Source organism: Hyla sarda, chromosome 3 (genome assembly GCF_029499605.1).
Source record: "Hyla sarda isolate aHylSar1 chromosome 3, aHylSar1.hap1, whole genome shotgun sequence".
Lineage (NCBI taxonomy): Eukaryota > Metazoa > Chordata > Amphibia > Anura > Hylidae > Hyla > Hyla sarda.
Genome location: NC_079191.1, coordinates 100755523 through 100782239, shown reverse-complemented (window position 1 = coordinate 100782239; position 26717 = coordinate 100755523). Strand labels below are relative to the sequence as shown.

At 41.0% G+C, this 26717-nt stretch overlaps 1 protein-coding gene across 8 annotated transcripts in view; it reads left to right on the top strand.

Moving 5' to 3' along the window:
• The window catches only part of LOC130361584 (izumo sperm-egg fusion protein 1-like), a 107774-nt gene that overhangs the window by 25865 nt on the left and 55192 nt on the right, over positions 1–26717 (top strand). For 2 of the 8 annotated variants that reach the window (XM_056564773.1, XM_056564770.1), the window contains exons 1-2: positions 11690–11943; positions 20846–20935. The exons of 4 other annotated variants lie outside the window; for them this stretch is intronic. In XM_056564773.1, coding sequence (XP_056420748.1) covers positions 20870–20935 — 66 coding nt within the window. In that variant the 5' untranslated portion in view covers positions 11690–11943; positions 20846–20869. Of the gene's footprint in view, positions 1–11689; positions 11944–20845; positions 20936–26717 lie in introns of those variants that run through there. 2 more of the 8 variants (XM_056564775.1, XM_056564777.1) reach the window with 2 other exon arrangements.

Below are 26717 nucleotides of genomic sequence, written 5' to 3'. Positions count from 1 at the left end.
TAGACCCAGTTTTGAATTTTCAAGGGGTAATAGGAGAAAAAGCCCCACAAAATTTGTAACCCCATTTCTCTAGAGTAAGGAAATACCTCATATGTGTATGTAAAGTGTTCGGCGAGTAGAGGGCTCAGAAGGGAAGGAGCGACAATGGGATTTTGGAGAGTGAATTTTGCTGAAATGGTTTTTGGGGGGCATGTCGCATTTAGGAAGCTCCTATGGTACCAGAACAGCAAAAAAAACACCACATGGCATACTTTTTTGGAAACTACACGTAACAAGGGGTCCAGTGAGCCTTAACACCCCACAGGTGTTTGACGACTTTTCGCTAAAATCGGATGTGTAAATGAAAATGATAATTTTTTCACTAAAGTGCAGTTTTTTCCCCCCAAATTTACAATTTTTACAAAGGGTAATGGGAAAAAATGCCCCCCAAAATTTGTAACCTCATCTCTTCTGAGTGTGGAAATACCCCATGTTAGGACATAAAATGCTCTGTGGGCGAACTACAATGCTCAGAAGAGAAGGAGTCACATTTGTCTTCTGGATAGCAAATTTAGCTGAAATGGTTTTTGGGGGGCATGTCACATTTAGGGAGCCCCTATGGTGCCAGAACTGCAAAAAAAAAAAAAAAGGCATAGTATTTTGGAAACTACACCCCTCAAGAAACTTAACAAGGGGAATGGTGAGCCTTAACACTCCACTGGTGTTTGATGACTTTTTGTCGGATGTGTAAAGGAAAAAAAAAATGTTTTCACTAAAGTGCAGTTAGTTTCCCCAAATTTAAAATTTTTACAAGGAGCAATAGGAGAAATGCACCCCAAAATTTGTAACCCCATTTCTTCTGAGTATGGAAATACCCTATATGTGGATGTAAAGTGCTCTGCGGGCAAACTACATTGCTCAGAACAGAAGGAGCACTATTGAGCTTTTGGAGAGAGAATTTGTTTAGAATGGAAGTCAGGGGCCATATGCATATACAAAGTCCCCCAGTGGAGCTGCCCATATGTGGCCCCATTTTGGAAACTACACCCCTCACAGAATTTTATAAGGGGTGCAGTGAGCTGTGCAAAGGAAAAGATTCATTTTCACTTCCGCAAACCACTGTTCCAAAAATCTGTCAGACACCTGTTGGGCGTAATTGCTCACTGTACCCCTTATTACATTCCATGAGTTTCCAAAATGGGGTCACATGTTGATGGGGGGGGGTTTCATTGTTCTGGCACTATGGGGGCTTTGTAAACACACGTGGCCTTAAATTCCGGACACATTTTCTCTCAAAAAGCCCAATGGTGCTCCTTCTCTTCTGAGCATTGTAGTTCGCTCGCAGAGCACTTTACATCCACATATGAGGTATGGTCTTACTCAGAAGAAATGGGGCTACAAATTTTGGGAGGCATTTTCCTATTTTCCCTTATGAAAATGAAAAATTTAGGATAACACCAGCATTTTAGTTAAAAAATGTTTTTTTCATTTTCCCATCCAACTTTAACTAAAATTCGTCAAACACCTGTGTGGTGTTAAGGCTCACTATACCCCTTGTTAAATTCCGTGAGGGGTGAAGTTTCGAAAATGGGGTCACATGTGGGTATTTATTTTTTGTGTTTATATCAGAACCGCTGTAAAATCTGCCATCTCTGTGCAAATCACCAATTTAGGCCTCAAATATACATAGTGCACTCTCTCATCACCAAGTGCCCAGAGGTGAATGTCAAAGCCTGATAAGCTACACAAGGGGTGAAGTCTAGTCAGTCAAGTCTGTCTAAATTCAGTGTGGGTCTGCAGCATTCCATCCAAGTCCCCTACAAGACCCAGCAAGCCTGCAAGTCTCTTAAGTCATCTCCTTGGGCCGAACTGAGCTATTCTATCTGTCTGCCTCAGTAAAGCTGTCACTGTTCCGTAACTTGGCGGTGAAGTCATTATTTGCCCCCCGCCTAGCCCAGGATCCAGCGGCCATACCTCGGGTGGCGCAGTGGTTAACCACGCCCTGGCGTCACAAATACAAGGGGTTAATGCCATCTGCCCTGATCACACCCTCACCACACAACTAAATAGGTCTATACAAAATAGCTCAGCATATAGACATAGTTCACTCAAGTGATCAAGCAACAAGAGCAACAAGTAAAAGCCAGATACAAAGCAACTAGAAGAGCAACAAGTGGAAGCCAAATGCAAAGCAACAAGTGCAACAGGATACAGTAGAATGCACTGTGGAGTTTTAGTTTACACCAAATATTAGTTGTCTTACTTCAGGCAAAGGCAGTGCGCCAAAATTGCAGCACAACATTTTGGTGCACAGGGTGGTATTTTAGGCCATGCCTTATTTATGCCCATGCAATGCCCCAAAATAATAAAATAATAATGCTAAAATAATAAACAAGACAAAACTTTAAAACAGTCCTGCCTAGGTGAATATCATTTCTTATTTATTTGATAATTCATTGATATCTTGTGATAAGAAACTCAAAGCAAATTAGGAGTTATGTGGAGGTGGAACACAATGATTTTCTGATCGTTGACTGATGCGATTGCGAAGAGAAACAGCATTATTTCTAGTACGTTACCTTTGTTTTGGGATTCTATTCAAGGCTTCCAGCATTATAATGAAAAGTACACACATTTCTGCTCAATTTAACTTGGCAAAATTATTACCATCGTAAAACATGTTTTATGATGATAGTAGCTCGAGATATAAATAAATCAGATTCAGTTCTGCTTACTACCTCTAGATGGCCCACTTACATCTCCAAATAGCTTATTTCAACTTGCTTGCTTCATCTATAGAAACAGGAGGATGTAAGTGAGGAAGATACAGCAGCGGATACTGCTGTGTAAATACTTGAGGCTGTTACTGACAGATTTGTGTGCTGATATTCAAGAGGAAAGTATGGGGGGATTTATCAAAACCTGTGCAGATTTGATGCTGCAGATTTGAAGCTGTGTTCAGCCGATTGGTTTCCATTCACCTCTGCAGCATAAAATCTGCAGCTTTGAATTCTGCGCATCAAATATGCAATACTGTTTGTGTTAATACACTGTAACAAGGCTCCTGAAAAATAAGAGAAGCAATCTCATTTTTGCTATGGGCAACTGCACCACTCTTCCTCTACACAGATTTTAATAAATCTCCCCCTATGTCTTTAGACGGGCCTTAGAAAAAATGGCATTTTGTACAACAATTTCTTTGTTGTAAAAACTAAAACTGCCTGGTTCTCCCCATAATAACCAATCTCAGCTCAGGTTTCATATCTTAACACAGTGTTTCTCAAGCGCGGTCCTCAAGTACCCTCAACTGGTCATGTTTTCCGGACTTCCTTAGTCTTTCGCAGGTGATATAATTATGATTAGTGAATCAGATATCACCACAGTTATATCTCCTGTGAAGATTAAGGCAATCCTGAAAACATGACCTGTTGGGGTACTTGAGGACCGCGCTTGAGAAACACTGTCTTAAGCACTTAAGGACTCAGGGCGTACCTGTAGTTCCTGAGTCCCGTTACTGGGGTTTAAAGCGTTCTCACAAACCTGGTAGGTCCCGATGGCTATCAGCAGCCAGGACCCAGGGTAAATGCTGGACATCATCGATTGGGCCAATGCCCAGCATTAAACTTTTAGATACCATGATCAAAGTTGATTGTATAAAATGAAAATGAAAGAATCCCAGCAGCTCAGCGGAGCTGGTCGGGACTATAGCGACAAATTAGCGATGTCTCGATCAGCTTAGAGGACAGCAAGATGGCACTTACCTGGCTCCTCGCAATCCGATCAGTGTTCTATTGCTCCAAGCCTGCCATGTAGGCTGGAGCAGCAGAGCACCGATAACACTGATCAATGTTATGCTATGGCATAGCATTGATCAGTATATGCAATCAGAAGATTTCATTGTATAGCCCCTCTAAAGGGTCTAAAAAAAATTAGTAAAAAGTTTAAAAGAAAAGAAAAAAAAGTTCATAAATGTGAATAAGCCCATGCCCTAAAAAAAGTTTGAATAACCCCCATTTCCTATTTTTTAAATAAGATAATAGAATAAAAAATAAAAATAACCATATGTGATACCGCCGCGTGTGTAAATGTCCGAACTACTAAAATATAAGAGTAGCTAAACTGCACGGTTGATAGTGTACACATAAAAAAAATAACAAAGTCCAAAATTGTGCATTTTTTGGTCACTTAATTAACCATAAAAATAATAATAAAAAGGGATCAAAAAGTCCCATCAAAACTAAAATGGTACCTATAAAAACTGCAGACCACAGCACAAAAAATGAGCCCTCATGTAGCCCTGTATGTGGAAAAAATTTAAAGTTATAGGGGTCAGAAGATGACAATTTTAAAAATACTAATTTTGGTGCATGTAGATATACATTTTTAAAGTAGTAAAATAAAATCTACATAAATTGGATATCCATATAACCGTATGGACCTACAGAATGAAGAATGGGTTTCATTTGTACTGAAAAGTTCACTGCACTGCAGAAGCTCCAAGAAGTTGCAAAATGGCTTTTTTTTTACTCACCCCACAAATAAGTTTTTTTTGTTTCCCCCTAGACTATGTTATAAAATAAGTGATGTCATTGCAAAGTACAATTGGTGACGCAAAAAACAAGCCCTTATATTGGTCTGAAGGTGCAAAATTTAATGCGTTATAATTTTTAGAAGGGGAGCGGTCGCTTCATTTGTAGCGGGTCCCGGCGGCTGTCAGTAGCCGCAGACCTGCCGGTAATGGCAGACATCAGCGATCACGCTGGTGTCTGCCATTAACCCCTCAGATGCCATGATTAATACAGACCGTGATCAATACAGATCACAGCATCTGCGGCAGTGCAGCACTTAAAATGGTGGATGGAGGTTCCCTCACCTGCCTCCATCCGTCTCCCGGGGTCTTCTGCACTAATCTGTCTTCCAGCAGACCAGAGCAGAAGATCACTGATAATACTGATTAGTGCTATGCCCTATGAATAGTACTGAACAGTATTAGCAATCTAATGATTGCCATAAATAGTCCCCTATGGGGGCTAAAAAAAAGTGTAAAATAAATGTAAAAAAAAGTTTTTAAAAAAGTTTTTAAAAAAGTGAAAAAGCCCCTCCCCTGATAAAGTTTTAAATCACCCCTTTTCCCCATATTAATAAGCAAAAGCATAAAAAAATATAAATAATAAACATATTTGGTATTTTTGTGTACATAAAAGTCAGAGCTATAAAGATATAATGTTAATGATCCCCTACGGTGAACGATGTAAACGTAAAAAAAAGTCCAAGATTTCTGCTTTTTTATCACATCAAGCTACAGATCATGGCCCTCACACATGCCTGAATATGGAAAAGTAAGAAAGTTAGAGGCAGTCAAAATAGGGCAATTTTAAACGTACTGATTTTGTGAAAAAAAGTTTGAGATTTTTTAAAAGCAGTACAATAATAGAAATGTATGCAACCACTGGTATCATTCTAATTGTATTGACCCAGAGAATAAAGAAAGCATGACATTTTTACCATAAAGTGTACAGCGTGAAAACAAACCCCCCCCAAATTTGCAAAATTATGATTTTCGTTAAAATTTCCTTTTTTGAGTTTACCATATATTTTAGGGTAAATGACTGATGTCATTAGAAAGTGCAACTGGGCATGCAAAAAACAAGCCCTCATATGGGTCTGTGAATGGAAATATAAAAGTATTTTAGAATGCGAGGAGTAAAAAACTAAAACACAAAAATAAAATTGGCTGTGCCATTAAGGTCAAAATGGGCTGAGACACATTTTTTGCACATCTGACCACTGTCACTTAAAGTATTAATAACTCTGGGAAGCTTTTCCAAATTATTCTGATTCCGATATAGTTTTTTTCGTGACATATTCTACATTATGTTAGTGGTAAATTTTCATTGTTACTTGCATCATTTCTTGGTGAAAATTTCAAAAATGTTTGTAAGGAAAATAGACATACCAAATAAATTATATATTGATTCACATATACAATATGTCTACGTTATGTTTGCATCATAAAGTTGACTTGTTTTTACTTTTGGAAGACATCAGAGGGCTTCCACAAAATTTTCAAAATCTGAATTTTTCAGGGACCAGTTCAGTTTTGAAGTGGATTTGAAGGGTCTTCATATTAGAAATACCCCATAAATGACCCCATTATAAAAACTGCACCCCTCAAAGTATTAAAAATGACATTCAGAACGTTTGTTTACCCTTTAGGTGTTTCACAGGAATAGCAGCAAAGTGAAGGAGAAAATTAAAAATCTTCTTTCTCTCAATTTCTCTCGAGTAAGGAAATACCTCATATGTGGTGCCAGAACAGCAAAAAAAAAAAAAAAAAAGCACATGGCACACTATTTAGGAAACTACACCTCTCAAGGAACGTAACAAGAGGTACAGTGAGCCTTAACACCCCACAGGTGTTTGACGACTTTTCATTCAAGTTGGATGTGTAAATGACATTTTTTTTTCACTAAAAAGCCTCCAGCTATTGCAAAACTACAACTCCTAGCATGCACTGTCTGCCATGGGGTCCTTTGGATAGGGGATAAGATGTTTAGGGCTGGAGTACCCCTTTAACACCTTGGGGACTGAGGGCATACCTGTAGGCCCTGGTCCCGCTCCCCTGCTATGATGGTGGCTCACAAGCTGACTCCACGTCATAGCCAGGTGGTCCCGGCGGCTATCAGCCGCCAGGATCCATGTCTAATGCCGGACATCACCAATCACTGTGATGCCTGGCATTAACCCTTTAGACGTGGCAATCTAAAGTGAAAGTAAAAGCTTCCAGGCAGCTCAGTCGTCTTGGCGACATGAACGGCTGAATGGAGGGGTAGGGTCCCTATCTGCCTCTTTCTTCGTCCGATTGGCAATTTGCTGCCCCATGCCAGCTCCGATAACACTGATAAATGCTATGCTATGGCATAGCATTGAACAGTATATGCAATTGGTAGATTGTATGTAATAGTCCCTATGGGGACAAAAAATTTTGTAAAAAAAAAAGATTGATAAGGGTGATTTAACCCCTTACCTATAAAAAGTTTGAATCACCTCCCTTTCCCATTTATAAAAAAAAAAAAAAAAAAAAAAGAAACATGAACCTTTGTGGCATCGCCGCATGCTAAATGCACGAACTATAAAAATATATTATTATTTAAACTGCATGGTCATTGGCGTATACGTAAAAAAATCCCAAAATCCAAAATTGCGTATTTTTGGTCATTTTGTGTACCCTAAAAAAAATAATAAAAGTGATCAAAACAAAAATGGTACTAAATGAAAACATCAGATCACTGCGCAAAAAATGAGCCAGCATACCGCCCCGTAAATGGAAAATTATAAAAGTTATAGGGGTCAGAAACATACTCATTTTGGTGCATGTAGTTCTAATTTTTTTGAAGTAGTAAAATAAAATAAAACCTACATAAATTAGGTATTCTCGTGACCGTATGGACCTACAGAATAAAGATAAGTTGTCATTCTTACCGAAAAGTGCACTGCATAGAATCGGAAGCCCCCAAAAGTTACAAAATGGCATTTCTTTTTCAATTTTGCCCCACAAATATATTTTTTTATCTGGTTTTGCCATAGATTGGGTGGTAAAATGATTGATGTCCTTACAAAGTAAAATTGGTGGCGCCAAAAAAAACCTCATATGAGTCTGTCGGTAGAAAATTGAAAGTGTTATTATTTTTTGAAGGTGAGGAGGAAAAAAACAAAAGTGCAAAAATGAAAAAATGGCCTAATCCTCAAAGGGTTAAGGGGTAAAACCTCTTAGTACAGCCAAATGGATGGTGGATGAGGATGCAGGGATGAATGGAGACTTATCAAAATCTGTTTAGAAGAACGGTGATGCAGTTGCCCATTGCAACCAATCAGATTGCTTTTTTAGTTTTCCACAGGCCTATTTAAAAATGAAAAAAGCGATCTGATTGGTTGCTATTGGCAAATGCACCACTTTTCCTCCATACAGGTCTTGATAAATCTCCCCCATGATAATCTTTCACAAATAGAAATTGATATTAGATCAACTCAAGGCAACAAAATGAGTGATTATTCATTTGACAACAAAAAAAAGGATTGGACATAGATAACTTGACCAATAAAATATCTTAGATTGTTAGAATGGAGATCTATGGGGTGATTTATCAAAACCTGTGCAGTGGGAAAGTGGAATAGTTGCACATAGCAACCAATCAGATTGCTTTTTTCAATTTTCACAGGCCTCTTTAACCCCTTCAGGACGGAGCCCATTTTGGCCTTAAGGACCGGAGCGTTTTTTGCACATCTGACCACTGTCACTTTAAACATTAATAACTCTGGAATGCTTTTAGTTATCATTCTGATTCCGAGATTGTTTTTTCGTGACATATTCTACTTTAACATAGTGGTAAATTTTTATCGATACTTGCATCCTTTTTTGGTGAAAAATCCGTAAATTTGATGAAAAATTTGAAAATTTCGCATTTTTCTAACTTTGAAGCTTTCTGCTTGTAAGGAAAATGGATATTACGAATACATTTTTTTTTGGTTCACATATACAATATGTCTACTTTATATTTGCATCATAAAATTGATGAGTTTTTACTTTTGGAAGACACCAGAGGGCTTCAACGGTCAGCAGCAATTTTCCGATTTTTCACAAAATTTTCAAACTCAGTATTTTTCAGGGACCAGTTCAGGTTTGAAGTGGATTTTTAGGGTCTTCATATTAGAAATACCCCATAAATGACCCCATTATAAAAACTACACCCCCCAAAGTATTCAAAATGACATTCAGTCAGCGTTTTAACCCTTTAGGTGTTTCACACGAATAGCAGCAAAGTGAAGGAGAAAATTCACAATCTTCATTTTTTACACTCGCATGTTCTTGTAGACCCAATTTTTGAATTTTTACAAGGGGTAAAAGGACAAAATTTTTACTTGTATTTGTAGCCCAATTTCTCTCAAGTAAGCACATACCTCATATGTCTATGTAAAGTGTTCGGCGGGCGCAGTAGAGGGCTCAGAAGGGAAGGAGCGACAAGGGGATTTTGGAGAGTACGTTTTTCTGAAATGGTTTTTGGGGGGCATGTTACCTTTAGGAAGCCCTTATGGTGCCAGAACAGCAAAAAAACCCCACATGGCATACCATTTTGGAAACTAGACCCCTCGGGGAATGTAACATGGGATAAAGTGAACCTTAATACCCCACAGGTGTTTCACGACTTTTGCAAATGTAAAAAATAAATAAAAAATTTTGCCTAAAATGCTTGTTTTCCCAAAAAAATTTTATTTTTAAAAAGGGTAATAGCAGAAAATACCCCTAAAAATTTGAAGCCCAATTTCTCCCGATTCAGAAAACACCCCATATGGGGGTGAAAAGTGCTCTGCTGGCGCACTACAGGTCTCAGAAGAGAAGGAGTCACATTTGGCTTTTTGAACGCAAATTTTGCTCTGGGGGCATGCCGCATTTAGGAAGCCCCTATGGTGCCAGGATAGCAAAAAAAAACCACATGGCATACCATTTTGGAAACTAGACCCCTCGGGGAACGTAACAAGGGGTTAAGTGAACCTTTATACCCCACAGGTGTTTCACGACTTTTGCATATGTAAAAAAATTTTTTTTTTTTTTACCTAAAATGCTTGTTTTCCCAAAAATTTTACATTTTTAAAAAGGGTAAAAGCAGAAAATACCCCCCAAAATTTGTAACACAATTTCTCCCGAGTACGGCGATACCCCATATGTGACCCTAAACTCTTGCCTTGAAATACGACAGGGCTCCAAAGTGAGAGCGCCATGCGCATTTGAGGCCTAAATTAGGGATTGCATAGGGGTGGACATAGGGGTATTCTACGCCAGTGATTCCCAAACAGGGTGCCTCCAGCTGTTGCAAAACTCCCAGCATGCCTGGACAGTCAACGGCTGTCCGACAATACTGGGAGTTGTTTTGCAACAGCTGGAGGCTCCATTCTGGAAACAGTGGTGTACCAGACGTTTTTCATTTTTATTGGGGAGGGGAGGGGGGCTGTGTAGGGGTATGTGTATATGTAGTGTTTTTTACTTTTTATTTTATTTTTTGTGTTAGTGTAGTGTAGTGTTTTTAGGGTACAGTCGCACGGGCGGGGGGTTCACAGTAGTTTCTCGCTGGCAATTTGAGCTGCAGCAGAAAGTTTGCGGCAGCTCAAATTTGCAGCCGGATACTTACTGTAAGCCTCCGCCCATGTGAGTGTACCCTGTGCGTTCACATTGGGGGGGGGACATCCAGCTGTTGCATAACTACAACTCCCAGCATGCCCGTTAGCTGTCGGTGACTGCTGAGAGTTGCAGTTTTGCAACAACTGTAGGCACACTGGTTATGTATCACGGAGTTTGTGACCTAACTCAGTGTTTCACAACCAGTGTGCCTCCAGCTGTTGCAAAACTACAACTCCCAGCATGTACGGTGCATGGTGTACGGTGACTGCTGAGAGTTGTAGTTTGCAACAGCTGGAGGCACACCGGTCGTGAAACACTGAGTTAGGTAAAAAAAAACTCTGAGTTTCACAATCAGTGTGCCTTCAGCTGTTGCAAAACTACAACTCTCAGCAGTCACCGACAGCCAACGGGCATGCTGGGAGTTGTAGTTATGCAACCAGCAGATGCACCACTACAACTCCCAGCATGCACTTTAGCTGTTTGTGCAAGCTGGGAGTTGTAGTTATACAACAGCTGAAGGTACACTTTTCCATAGAAAGAATGTGCCTCCAGCTGTTGCAAAACCATAAGTCCCAGCATGCCCATAAGGGAATGCTGGGAGTTGTGGTGGTCTGCCTCCTGCTGTTGCATAACTACAGCTCCCAGCATGCCCTTTTTGCATGCTGGGAGCTGTTGCTAAGCAACAGCAGGAGGCTGTCACTCACCTCCAACGATCCAGACGCTGCAGGTCAGTCCCGCCGCCGCAGCTGCTCCTGGGGCCCCGATCCCAACAGGGGCGCCCGGGGATCGGGGTCCCCAGCACCGGGGGTCGTCTTCCCGCACCCGCTCACGTCCTCCGGAAGAGGGGCGGAGCGGGTGCGGGAGTGACACCCGCAGCAGGCGCCCTGATTGGTCGGCCGGTAATCCGGCCGACGAATCAGGGCGATCGTGAGGTGGCACCAGTGCCACCTCACCCCTGCAGGCTCTGGCTGTTCGGGGCCGTCAGAGACGGCCCCGAACAGCCAGTAATTCCGGGTCACCGGGTCACTGGAGACCCGATTGACCCGGAATCGCCGCAGATCGCTGGACTGAATTGTCCAGCGATCTGCGGCGATCGCCGACATGGGGGGGCATAATGACCCCCCTGGGCAATATGCCGGGATGCCTGCTGAACGATTTCAGCAGGCATCCGGCTCCGGTCCCCAACCGGCTAGCGGTGGGGGCCGGAATTCCCACGGGCGTATGGATACGCCCTCGGTCCTTAAGGACTCGGGATTCAGGGCGTATCCATACGCCCTATGTCCTGAAGAGGTTAAAAATGAAAGAAGTAATCTGATTGGTTGCTATGGACAACTATTTCACTTTCCCACTGCACAGGTTTTGATAAATCGCCTCCTATATGTCTAGATGAACACATATCTGTATAGTCTCCTATATTGAACTCATGGGGGAGATTTATCAAAACCTGTCCAGAGGAAAAGTTGCTGAGTTGCCCATAGCAACCAATCAGATTGTTTCTTTCAGTTTTGAAAAGGCCTCTGAAAAATGAAACAAGTGATCTGATTGGTTGCCGTGGGCAACTCAGCAATGTTTCCTCTGAGAAGGTTTTGATAAATCTCCCCCCCTGTAAACTAAAGAGGAGTTTGTATGGTCCACCATTGCTGCCGTTGGGATCTGTTTATTGTGCATCCATACTACTATATAAGAAGCAATGTCCCATCTCCACAACTAATGTAGTTTAGCATGGTTGGAGGATCACTGGATCATCTGCTCTGGAACCACATGAGGGCTACAAATAAGGAGAAACAAAAGTAAGATACTTAGATATCCAGTAAGCATAAATATAGTAAGACAAGATCAAACCAAAGTCTTCTTGTTGTTTCAGGTGACTTTTCAGAACCAGCTGTCATGTGCGCACCTGAGGAATAACAGTATTCCTGACCATATTTCTTGTATTCTACATTTTCACCATATCCCTCCTCTGCAGGCACTACTTGTCAGTCTTCTTTAATCTCCAGAGAGGGCAGAGACTAGCTTCTATGATGTCCCTATACACAGCACAAAGCAAACAGAGAATATTCTGTTCTCCTGTCTCTTATCTCTCACACACACAAAGGCAAAACAGCCGACTTTATTCAAAGAGAGCCGTCTATTTCTCTGCATAGAAGTCAATGCAGAGAAATGAAGGGATCTCTGAGCCTGCTGGGAAGTGGAGAACAATGCCTCCTGCTTCCCCGGTTCATAAATCACCATTGCAGAGCATCTCAGGAGTGAGATGGGATGCAATCAAAAACTTTTCACATGTCACAAGTTGTTTTTATTGACAGTAACAATTGTTTCCCAAGTAGGGTGCCTCCAGATGTTCCAAAACTACAACTTTCAGCATGCTGGTTAAGAAACACTGGCATGGAGGGGCAACACTGTGAAAAGCAGTGTTTCCCAACCAGGATGATGCAAAACTACAGATCTCAGCCTGCCCAGGCAGTATTCTAGGAGTATCCTAGGATTTGTAGCATACCATCATCCTGGTTACAGTGTCGACCCTCCATACCAGTGTTTCCCAACCAGGATTAACTCCCAGCATGCTCGAGCAGCTAAATGCTGTCTGGGCATGCTGGGAGTTGTAGTTTTGCAACATCCTGGTTGGGAAACAGGGTCAACCCTCCACACCAGTGTTTCCCAACAAGGATGATGCGAAATCCTGACACTACCCTACACCACCAACTGAGCTTAGTCAGTGGTCAGTCAGGATATAACTATACAACTTCCTCTGTAGTATCCTCAGCAGATGATAAGTACTGGAAGGATTAAGATTTTTTAAATAGAAATCATTTACAAATCTGTTTAACTTTTTGGCACCAGTTGATTTTTAAAACAGGGCTATAGGTGCTGCAAGTATTCATAAAACAAGCTACTGACTGTATACCCAACTCATAATGACTAGCCAAATACAGTCCCACCATGTCACATGTGACCCAACTGTAAGTGTTTTGCCATTGTACCGCGTTTAAGACGTTTGGTATCTTGTAAGAAGGAAGGCGTTATCCTAGAGAGCGTCTTCAGCCGCTCTCCAGGATAATGCCTTCCTTCTTACTTTTGGTGCTTGTTCACACCTTTTAGTCAGAATTTTATTTTATTTATGTTTTATTATATTTTTTTTTCTTCCAGATTGGACCATGTGCACATATATTAGTAATTTTTTTTTCTTTTTTTCCTATATTGGAGCTTGTTCATACATATTAGTCAGAATTTTTTTTTCTCTAGATTGGTGCTTGTTCACACATATTAGTCAGAATTTTATTTTAGAAACAAAGCACCAGCGCTTCCACAGGAGTCTGTGGATATATATGATGCCCAGAGGGTCTGCTATCAGTATACAGTGGGGGAGAAAAAATATTTAGTCAGCCACCAATTGTGCAAGTTCTCCCACTTAAAAAGATAAGAGAGGCCTGTAATTTTCATCATAGGTATACCTCAACTATGAGAGACAGAATGGAGAAAAGAATACAGGAAATCACATTGTAGGATTTCTAATTAATTAATTGATAAATTCCTCGGTAAAATATGTATTTGGTCATCTACAAATAAGCAAGATTTCTGGCTCTCACAGACCTATAACTTCTTCTTTAAGTGTCTCCTCTGTTCTCCACTCGTTACCTGTATTAATGGCACCTGTTTGAACATTTTATCAGTATAAAAGACACCTGTCCACAACCTCAAACAGTCACATGTGTCCCCCTGCTTAAGCCAGTACATGTCTGGGCCCATCTGAAGTTTGCTAGAGAGCATTTGAATGATCCAGAAGAGGATTGGGCGAATATCATATGGTCAGATGAAACCAAAGTAGAACTTTTTGGTAAAAACTCAACTTGTCATGTTTGGAGGAGAAATAATGCTGAGTTGCATACAAAGAACATCATACCTACTGTGAAGCATGAGGATGGAAACATAGTAACATAGTTCATAAGGTTGAAAAAAGACCAGAGTCCATCAAGTTCAACCTATAACCCTACTGAGTTGATCCAGAGGAAGGCAAAAAAAAAACTCATACTAGAAGTAAAAATTCCTTCCTGACTCCAAATATGGCAGTCAGAATACATCCCTGGATCAACGTTCTATCCCTATAAATCTAGTATATCTAACTGGTGATGTTATTATTCTCCAAAAATGCATCCAGACCCCTTTTGAACTCTTTTATAGAGTTCACCATGACCACCTCCTCAGGAAGAGAATTCCACATTCTTACTGCTCTTACAGTAAAGAACCCCCGTCTGTGCTGGTGTAGAAACCTTCTTTCCTCTAAACGTAGAGGATGCCCCCTTGTTATAGATACAGTCCTGGGTATAAATAGATCTCTGTATGTCCCCCTGATATATTGATAAATAGTTATTAGGTCTCCCCTAAGCCTTCTTTTTTCTAAGCTAAATAACCTCAATTCTGATAATCTTTCTGTGTCCTGTAGTCCTCCCATTCCCCGTATTACTCTGGTTGCCCGTCTTTGAACCCTCTCCAGCTCCACTATATCTTTCTTGTATACTGGTGCCCAGTACTGTACACAGTATTCTATGTGTGGTCTGACTAGTGATTTGTACAGTGGTAGAATTATTTCCTTGTCGTGGGAATCTATGCCCCTATTGATGCATCCCATGGTTTTATTTGCCCTGGCAGCAGCTGCCCGACACTGGTCACTACAGCTACATTTACTCTTAACTAAGACTCCTAAGTCCTTTTCCATGTCAGTCGTCCCAAGTGTTCTCCCATATAATACATAATCCCAGCCCGGATTTTTCCTCCCCACGTGCATTACCTGACATTTATCAGTGTTGAACCTCAACTGCCACTTCTCAGCCCAAACCTCCAACCTATCCAGATCCATTTGTAACAGTTCACTGTCCTCTATTGTGTTTACCGCTTTACAGAGTTTAGTGTCATCTGCAAAGATTGCTACTTTACTATTAAACCCCTCTACAAGGTCATTAATGAATATATTAAATAGGACAGGACCCAAGACTGACCTCTGTGGTACCCCCACTAGTAACAGTGACTCAATCAGAATAAGTACCATTTATAACCACCCTCTGTTTCTTATCACTGAGCCAGTTACTTACCCACTTACACACATTCTCCCCCAGCCTAATCCTTCTCATTTTATGCACCAATCTTTTATGTGGCACCATATCAAATGCTTTGGAAAAATCCAGATATACAACATCCAGCGATTGCCCCTGGTCCAGTCTGGAGCTCACCTCCACATAAAAGCTGATCAGGTTAGTTTGACAGGACAGATCCCTCATAAAGCCATGATGATATGGAGTCATTCATTTATTTCATCAAGATATTCCAAAAAAGCATCCCTTAGAAAACACTCAAACAATTTACATACAACAGAGGTTGAACTAACAGGTCTATAATTCCCGGGGGTCACCTTTTGTCCCCTTATTAACCTGTTAAGGACCCTGAACGTATGGGTACGTCATGATTCCCGGTCCTGCGATATAACGCGGCGTCACGCGGTGACCCCGCATCATATCACGACGGGCACGGCATCATAGTGAAGCCGGGACCCGCCGCTAATAGCACGTGGCACTGATCGCGGTGCCGCGTGCTATTAAAGGAGTAGTCCAGTGGTGATTCAGTGGTGAGCAACTTATCCCCTATCCTAAGGATAGGGGATAAGTTGCAGATCGCGGGGGGTCCGACCGCTGGGGCCCCCTGCGATCTCCTGTACGGAGCCCCGACAGCCCGCGGGAAGGGGGCGTGTCGACCTCCGCACGAGGCGGCGGCCGACACGCCCCCTCAATACAACTCTATGGCAGAGCCGAAGCGCTGCCTTCGGCAATCTCCGGCTCTGCCATAGAGATGTATTGAGGGGGCGTGTCGGCCGCCGCCTAGTGCGGGGGTCGACACCCGCTATCTCGGCGGAGAGCCGGGGCCCCGTACAGAGAGATCGCGGGGGGCCCCAGCGGTCGGACCCCCCGCGATCTCAAACTTATCCCCTATCCTTAGGATAGGGGATAAGTTTTTCACCACTGGACTACCCCTTTAACCCTTTAGCCGCGTGCTCAAAGCTGAGCAGCACGGCTAAAAATGAAAGTGAAAGTTGCCGGTTTGCTCACGGAGCTGTTCAGGATCGCCGCGGCATAATCGCAGCATCCCGAACAGCTGTAGCACAGGGGGAGGTCTTCTTACCTTCTTCTGCGCTGTCCGATCGCCGAATGAATGCTTCAAGCCTGAGATCCAGGCTTGAGCAATCAATCGCCGAAAACACTGATTGATCCATTCGTATGGAGATGCATCAATCAGTGTTAAAGATCAGTTAATGCAATGTTATAGCCCCCTATGGGGGCTATAAAATTGCAAAAGAAAAGTGTAAAAAAATCATTAACCCTTTTTATCCCTTCCCCTAATAAAAGTTTGAATCACCCGGCATTTCCAAGAATAAAAAAAAACTGTGTAAATATAAATGAAAATAAACATATGTGGTATCGCCGAATGCGGAAATGTCCAAATGATAAAAATATACTGCTTTTTAAACCGCATATTCAATGGCGCATGTGCAAAAAAATTCCAAAGTCCAAAATAGCGCATTTTTGATCACTTTTTATACCACTAAAAAGTTAATAAAAAGTGATCAAAAAGTCTGATCAGAACACAAAAATCGTACCGCTAAAAACTTCAGATCACAGCACAACAAATGAGCCCTCATAGCGCCCAGAACCCAGAAAAATTAAATAGTTAGAGGGCTCAGAAAATGACAATTTTAAACGTATACATTTTCCTGCATGTATTCATGATTTTTTTCTGAAGTACGACAAAATCAAACCTATACAAGTAGGGTTTCATTTTAACCGTATGGACCTACAGAATAAAGTTAAGGTGTAATTTTTGGCGAAAAATGTACGGCGTAAAAACGGAAGCCCCCAAAACTTATAAAATAGTGTTTTTTCATAAATTTTGTTGCACATTGATTTTTTTTCCTGTTTCACCGTAGATTTTTGGGTAAAATGACTAATGTCATTACAAACTAGAATTAGTGACGCAAAAAATAAGACATCATATAGAATTTTAGGTGAAAATTTTAAAGAGTTATGATTTTTTAAAGTTAAGGAGGAAAAATTGAAAATGAAAAAACAGAAAAAGCCCGGGTCCATTTTGGCACCACATTTGCCATGCGCCAGTCCTGGGGAAAAGTCCCTGTTACTACAGGGTCCCAGATGATTAAAAATAGGGGTCTGTCTATTACATTACTTAATTCCTTTAGAACTCGAGGGTGAATGCTATCTGAACCTGGTGATTTGTATTTTGGACAGGTGACCTGTACTGGGGAGTTTACCTTATCACACTGTATTTCACCTGGCATTTCATTTTCCTTGGTGAATACAGTGGAGAAGAATTTGTTTAATATATTAGCTTTTTCCTGATCCCCGTCTATAATTTCTTCCTCATCATTTTAAAGGGCCTGAACTTTCATTTTTGACCTTTTTGCTATTTATATGGTTAAAGAACATTTTGGGGTTAGTTTTACTCTCTTGGGCTATAAGTCTTTCTGTCTCTATTTTTGCGGCTTTTATCTGTTTTTTACATGTTTTACATTTTTCTCTATTGCTTTTCAATGCTTCTTCACTGCCGTCCTGATTTAGTAGTTTAAATGCTTTATTTTGGTAATTTATTGCCCCCTTAACGTTTTTATTCATCCATATTGGTTTTCTTTTATTTGTGACCCTTTTATTCCCATAAGGTATATATTCCTTTATGAGATTGACAGGTCTCAGTCTTCCAGTTTATATCAGGATAGTGAAAGTCCACCATTATTATCACCTCATTCTGATTTGCTGCCTTGTTTATTTGCCTCAGTAATTGATCTTCTGCCTCTTCCATTGTGTTTGGTGGCTTATAGCAAACCCCTATCCGAATTTTTTTTTTTATCTCCATATATTTCTACCCATAATGACTCCACATTATTGTTTCCCTCCCATAAATCCTCCCGCAGTGCGGCCTTCAAACTGCACATCATGCTTTGGGGTTGTTTTTTTTACCAAGGGACCAGGATGACTGATCCGTGTAAAGGAAATAATGAATGGGGCCATGTATTGTGAAATTTTAATAGAAAACCTCCTTCCATCAGCAAGGGCATTGAAGATGAAACGTGGCTGGGTCTTTCAGCATGACAATGATCCCAAACACACGGCCCGGGCAATGAAGGAGTGGCTTTATGAGAAGCATTTCAAGGTCCTGGATTGGCCTAGCAAGTCTCCAGATCTCAACCCCAAAGTAAACCTTTGGAGGGATTTGAAAGTTTGTGTTGCCCAGCGACAGCCCCAAAACATCACTGCTCTAGAGGAGATCTGCATGGAGGAATGGGCCAAAATACCAGTAACAGTATGTGAGAACCTTGTGAAGACTTACAGAAAACGTTTGACGTCTGTCATTGCCAACAAAGAGTATATAGCAAAGTATTGAGATGGACTTGTTATTGACCAAATACTTATTTTCAACCATAATTTGCAAATGTGGATTTTTTTTTCTCATTGTGTCTCTCATAGTTGAGGTATACCTATGATGAAAACTACAGGCCTCTCTCATCTTTTTAAGTGGGAGAACTTGCACAATTGGTGGCTGACTAAATACTTTTTTTTCTCCACTGTATGTATATAGTCCCTGGTAACCATATATATATATATATATATATATATATATATATATATATATATAAAAAAAATGATATGTGAAAAATACCATATATATTTGTGTTGATGATAAAAAAAACATATATGTATAAAGGCACTTACACTTCCAGGATGTTATGTCGTCACCAAGTAGTAGTGGTGGGTGGTATCTTCATGTATAGAAAAGGATTGCAGGTCGCAGTAGCGATGATGATGTTAAACCTCTGTTTGGTTTGCAGGGTCTTCTTCTGCTATAGATTATACTCAGAACTCAAAAGTAAAAGCGATATGTAGGGATCGACCAATATCGTTTTTTTTAGGGCCGATACCGATAATCTGTGGCCTTTTAGGCCGATAGCCGATAACTTATACCGATATTCCGGTATAAGTTATCGGCTATTTCTCCACCCCCCAAGTAGCCGCTGCAGATCATTGATTTAAAGGGGGTGCTTTAAATCAATGAACTGTAGCGGCTTTGGCTGAATCAGAGACCACGCATTGCATCACACCGCACACTGCCGCTATCCTCCCCTACTCCCGCACCGCACACCGCCCCCACGCCCACCCCCACTGCCCCATTACCTCCCCTATCTCCGGTTTTATAATTACCTGTTCCCGGGGTCCGAGGTCCGCATTACTTCTGGCTCCCATCCTGCGCTGTCACTGTGCGCACTGACGGTGACGTCACATTGAGGACGTCACCACACTGCACAGCGCACAGCGTGATGCAGGACGCAGCAGGAGTCAGAAGTAGCGCGGGCCCCAGGCCCCGGGAACAGGTAATTATAGAACCGGGGATAGGGGAGGCAATGGAGGCAGCGTGCGGTGCGGTGGGAGGGGAGGCGGCAGCGTACGGTTCGGTGGGGGGCGGTGGTGCGGTGGGGGACGCAGGGGGCTGTATATTATCGGATTATCGGCAAGGTAATTGCCGATACCGATAATGTCAAAAATAGTGAATATCGGCCGATAATATCGGCCAAACCGATAATCGGTCGATCCCTAGCAATATGTTTGGCAATAGAACGGGAAACAGCCCAGGCCGGCAGCATCTCTACTGTTCCGCTTCTTGCTGGAAGGTAACGGTGTGATTCAAAGGTTCCTGTGATGTCACTTTGGAACAACTGAGGGAACAGAAGAGCAACCAATGCATTTCAAAAGCATCTGGCTCCCTTCATCTGGGATATTGCTGATTGTTCCTAATGGATTTTTATCAAATAAAAAAAAAATATATCCATTAGGAACAATCAGCAATATCCCCGATGAAGGAAACGCGTTGGGTGCTCTTTTGTTCCCTCAGTTGTTCCAAAGTGACGTCACAGGAATCTTTGAATCAAGCCGTTACCTTCAATTGGGAAGCGGAATGGTAGAGACGCCACCAGCCGGAGCATATCGCTTCCATTTCTGAGGATAATCTATAGGTGAAGAAGACCCTGCAAACCAAACAGCTGTTTAACATCATCATCGCTACTGCTACCTGTCCCAGGGAACGCTAGGTATTTTTCACATAGAATTTTATTTTATTTTTGTTAAATTTTTTTCCCATTTATTATTTATTTATTTTATATTTTTCTTCTAGATTGGACCTTGTGTACATATACAGTATTAGTTAATTATTCTTTTTTTCCCTCCTAGTTTGGAGCTTTTTCACACATATTAGTCAGAATTATTATTATTATTATTTTTTTTTATTCAAACGCAACATATGGACAGCATGGTGTTTTTTTGCTCTTTATGCTCTAGTATCATCATTACATGTTATTACCAATCTCTGTAACATCATATATATTTAAGCTATTGTAAATGTTTGTGGAATATTTTGTCACTGTTTACATTGGATTGGTATGTCATACATTTGTCTGGGATTTTTTAACAGGAAGCAACTTAGTGGTCATGTGAGCTTTTTTGCTTTTAAATAGCTGACGGCACATCTCTATTACATTTATGACTTTAAGACCACCATGGATGAAACGCGTCAGAGTTTTTAATCTATATCGTCTTGTATGGAACAAGCTTTTAAAGATTTACAAATAAAGCCTATTGTTTTAAGGAATCTGGCCAGCTGGAAACTTTCATGTGTTTTGCATTGCTGCTGTGGTTTTGCTCCAGACCATCCGTGTGGCAGATTTCCAATTCCCAGGTGAGAGCTGGTTTAGCACTGGAGTGCTAAATAATTTTCTATGATCACTTATATGGTATACAAATCCTGTGTACTGCTGGTATCTACTTCTACATGGTCCTGTATATGATCACTTACATGACAGACTCCAGAATCTTGCAAAAGCTGTTGTCTTTGATTGGTTGCCAAAAGTGCAAAGTTTCGGCTATAACTTAGGCTTTATTGTGCTTGACAAAGGTTAAGTTAGCCTAAACGTTGCACTTTTGGTAACCTATAAAAGACAGCAGCTTTTGCAAGATTCTGCAGTCTGCTACTTGAATGGTGTGACCTGTGGAACTGTGACTGTCTATGATCCGGATTGGCTTTCTGGAGTGTCACCTACATAGTAATTGGAACCAGTGTTGTCTTTTACTTCTTCTACATAACCACTTACATGGTATACAGATCCTGTGTACAGCTGGTATCTACTGCTATATGGTCCTGCAAATAATCACTTATGGTATACAGATCCTGTGTACAACTGGCATCTACTTCTAAATGGTAACTGTATGTAATCATTTATATGATTTACAGATGCTGTGCACAGCTGGTATCTACCTATATATAGACACTGTATGTTATCACTTATATGGTCTGCAGATCTTGTGTACAGATGGGGGGAGATATATCAAAATCTGTGCAAAGGAAAGTTGCCCAGTTGCCCATAGCAACCAGTCAGATTGCTTCTTTTATTTTGCAGAGGCTTTGTTAAAAATGAAAGAAGCAAGCTGATTGGTTGCTATGGGCAACTGGGCAACTTGTCCTCGAGACAGGTTTTGATAAATCTCCCCCATGGTATCTACCACTATATGGACACTGTATTGGGGAATACTCATCTGTGTATAGTGGTTTTATTTAGTACAGTATGGAAGTATTATCCAGTTATTGTGTGGTGGTATATATTTCCTCCTTGTAAACTGGTATTATTGGTCATGGAAAATTATCTTGCCTACATTAACATGTTGAGATATATATATATATATATATATATATATATATATATATATATATATATATATATATATATATATAATTTTATGTTGTGCATTTGGGGTTTGGCATGAGGAGGGATTTGGGTGGAATAGGGGTGTGACAGAGGTGTGACCAGGGGGTGGAAGTCTGGGGGGCCCTTGCTTTATTTGGTCTGGGGGCCCAGAGTGTTATCAGTCCGCCCCTGGCTCTGGCTCCAACAACTAAAGACTTAAGGGGAGATTTATCAAAGCCTGTGCAGAGGAAAAAATGCCCAGTTGCCCATGGCAACCAATCAGATTTCTTTTTTCATTTTTAACAAGGCCTCTGCAAAATGAAAGAAGTGACCTGATTGGTTGCTATGGGCAACTCAGCAACTTTTCCTCTGCACTGGTATTGACAAATACACAAATACAATTATTTTTTTTTGTTTCAGAGCATATGTTATGGAAAAATAAAAGGTGTCATTACAAAGTACATTTGGTCCCCCAAAAAACAAGCCCTCATATGGGTCTCTAGATGGGAAAAATAAAAAAGTTATAGTTATTGTAGTGCACGGAGGAAAAAATGAAAGTGCAAAACATTTTATTAAAGGAGAAATGCAGCTCTAAACTTTTAACTCAGTATACAAAATAGAAGGTTGCAGCAGCACTCTTGGTCAAAAAATGGAGGCACACTTTTTGATCAAAACATGTCCCCCATCCACCACGCAGTGGTGGCCCCTTGTCGGATGGGACCCTAATATGTTTAATCCACTCACCTCTGTGGGTATATGGACTCTGATGGGTGACATGCAGGATCCACTATCAATTTAAAAAAAGGGAGGGGTGCATGGCTAGAGAGGGTGCCACTCCCTCTACTTTGCAAAGCAAATACACAAAAAAGAAAAATAGCCAGCAATACTATACACGGGTGCACCCTGCTGTGGTAAATACAAAGTATACAAGAAATAAGGTGGCTGCAGCACTCATGGTCAAAAAATGGAGGCTCTTAGCACACTTTTTGATCAAAACGTGTCCCCCATCCACCACGCGGAGGTGGCCTTTTAACTCAAATAGTTCCTCGGCTGCAAAAACTATAAAAACTAACTTTAACTCCCCTTCCTACGCTCCCCTGTTGCGCCGGTATCTGCGTCCCGTTCCTCCAGCGCTGCTCAGCTTCCTGCTTCTTATGCTCGGAACGTCACACTGCAGTCAGCGTATCGCCAGCCACAGCGATGTCCCGCCTTGGCCCGTGATAGGCTGAGTGCACTGTCATGTAAAGAGCTGGCCCAATTTTGCTTGAAATAATTTTGTGTACCAGGACAAGTAGATTGTCATGAGGGACAAGTAGATTGTGCTCCGTTTTAGTCCCTTGGGCAAGTATTTTTCTTTTTTTTATTTCCACCTACCTGTGGCGCCATAAAAAAGTACATGAAATAAAAAATAGCTTTTAGAATGTGATGATTAACAAAAAGACAAAAACAATTTGGGCACTTTATCTTAAAGTGTTTTTAAGGCTACACATATGCTGTATTGCCATCATGACCCAGAATAATTTTTTCCATGATCACTTAAATGTTTATTCATATATTCCCCAATGGTTCTATAAAAAAAAATAAAAGCTACGCCCCCTCTCCTAGACATGAATAGAGGGGGCGTGACGTCACAAGGGGGCACGACGTTATGTCACGTCCCCTGTCATGGAAACCTGGAGGTTTCTGGAACTGAATACAATGCGGGTGCTGCAGGGAGATCGCAGGGGGCCCAAATTTTTGATCCCGGAATACACTTGTTGTATTATTGGACAAAAGCAGTAAATTATAATTCATATATATATATATATATATATATATATATATATATATATATATATATAAAGTGTTTTCACAGCAAGCGATGTTTCGACTAGGCTCTCCTAGTCTATTTCAAGCAGTGCACATTCACAAGGTATTCACACGTATAAATAGGGGTACCAATCGACTGATACCAAGAGTGCATTAATTACATCATTAAATATATACAGTTGAAAATCCAAAAATCCATTTCATGTAAACATCATAAATAAAGTGCATATATTAAAAAAAAAGTGCATAGTGCATTGCAGTGCATAAGAAACATTGTGCTCGTGTACAGTTAATATAGAAGCCTGTACTGCTGAAACTATGTAAACAAAACACATCTGTAAACATTCTCATTATGATTAGAGGGGCAGAGATAGCCAATCACTCACCCAATGCTGCAAAGATGAATTTAGATCGATATCGGCATCATAACAATGAATCTGCGCTTGCACGCATATACACATGTCGTGTCCGTAGTATATACAGAGGCTTCCGGGTTCACAGTTCCTATAGCCAATCGGCTCGCACGTCTGGTCGTATTACTCACGTGACCGCCGTGCGTATCTGTGTATTGACGTACGAAGAGGCAGACGTAGTCCGCGCCTGCGCACTTCATACTAAGAGCTCACAGGCATCATGTTTACTAAGGGCAACCCTGCCCACACTGTAGTAATAGTAACCCAGGTATGACAGTATTGTAATGTCCAATCAGGAGTGAATTTCTCTGCATACCAAGGGTCCTTTCACTCTTTATGTTTAGGGTCCCAATGTGTATCTCAATAAAGAAACACCACTTGTACCCCTATATCTGTGGGCACAGACACCCGGTCCCCCACTTTTATATGGTTGGTCCAAGGAGTCAGCCCGAAGTTTATTTTACCTGTGATCAATCATGGCTCATGTTGTCTGCTCATACCCCATCACGGGAACGAACTGACAAACGTGTCCATAGATCATATAGAACACTCATACGGACATACATACACACCCCACTGACCAGATAAGTCTGTCAAAGGGTCTCTATGTATAACAGCTTGTGTTCACCCCAGCAGAGATATGCCTGATACCACAAGAAAGTTATATTTAAAAAAAAAAAAAAAAAAAAAAAATCACTGATAACATACACAGGATTAATACAATTTTTTAAACACAAAATCACCAAAATTTACTGAAATAATTATTTTTAAGAGACACACAAAATTATTCTAATATCATTAGTTGAGTGTAGGATGTCTCCTCAATATCTGCAATAAAAAAAAGAAAAAATAATTATTAACACTAGCCCAAAAGAATGTGCATAAATATACCAATACAGACATAACTAAATAAAACTAACAATGGCCCCTACTGAAACTACCTATTCAATATCCTTGTGGAGGTTTTAAAATCCACATTTAACCCATTCGGCTTCAAAGAATTTAGCATAAAAATCCATCTCAATTCACATTTTTTGAAGATGGCTAGTCTGTCACCACCTTTCTTCAATATCGGAAAATGATCCAAGATCATGAACCTCAAATCTCGTTCTCCATGTCCCTTTTCAGTAAAATGACTTGAAACAGGAAGATCCATCTTTTTCTTCCTGATTGAGTAGTGATGCTGATTTAAATGGGTTTTTAGGTCCCATGTGGTCTCCCCCACATACAGGAAGCCACATGGGCACCACAGCACATATACGACATACGAGGTGTCACTCGTCATGTAAAATTTGATAGGATATGCAGCTCCTGTAGTGGGATGTGTGAACACGTCGCCCTTCTGCATAAGGCCACAATTCACACATCCCCTACAAAGAAAACACCCCTTTTTGGCCAGTGTTAAGTACCTCTGCGTACCTCCAGTTTTGGTAGAGACGTCAGCCCTCACCTGTCGATCTTTTAAGTTGGTGTTTCTCCTGAAGGACATTAATGGGTACTCTTTAAACTCCATTACATCAAATCCATCTTTAATCAAGTGCCAATGTCTACGTATAATATTTGACACTTCCCCTGAAAAATCATTGTAGGTGGTGACGAATGGTATACAAGAGTTAGAGATGTTACTTTTCCGTTTAGTCATTCCCTTGACAACTCTTTCTTTCTGTCTGAGAACCAATTGTTGTGGATAGCCCTTTTCCAGGAAGTTATCACCATTTTTTCCACCGCCACATTAAATCTCTCCTCATCCTTTACTATCCTTCTGGCCCTCAACAGCTGACTGTAAGGTAGACTTTCCACCATTGCTCGTGGATGGCAACTGTTGAATGTCAGAAGGGTATTGCTGTCAGTCTCCTTCGTGTAAAGGTCAGTCTCTATACGGTTGTCTCTCACTATAACCTTTACATCTAAGAAACTCACAAAGTCAGTCGAAGATGTCAATGTGAACTTAATGTCTCTGTTGATGGTATTCAAGTAGTTGTGGAATTCAGTCAATTCTGTCTCTGTTCCCACCCAAATGAGGAAGATGTCGTCAATATATCTCCACCACTTCAGGACATGCCTGAAGTGGTGGGATACGTAGATTGACGCCTCCTCAAGGTGGGCCATATAGATGTTTGCATTAGTGGGTGCCACGTTGCTCCCCATAGCGGTCCTCGGTTTCTGTACATAGAATATATCGTCAAACACAAAATAATTATTCTCGAGGATCAATCTGAGGAGCAACATGACAAAATCCACTTTCACATCTGAAAACCCTGCATTTACCAATGCAAGTCTCACAGCCTCTACACCTCCATCGTGTTGGATGGAGGTGTAGAGGCTCACAACATGAAAAGAGGCCACATAGGCCCAACTTGGCACAATCAAATTTTTTTCCAAGAAATCACCCGTGTCACGGATATAAGATCTAGTACCCACCGCAAATTTTCTTAGAATCCTGTCCAGAAACATGAAGATCTGGGAAGTAACTGAATTTCGGCCCGAAACAATGGGTCTCCCCGGCAGGCTTCTCTGATCTTTGTGGACCTTGGGTAAGAGATGAAGGAGAGGAGAG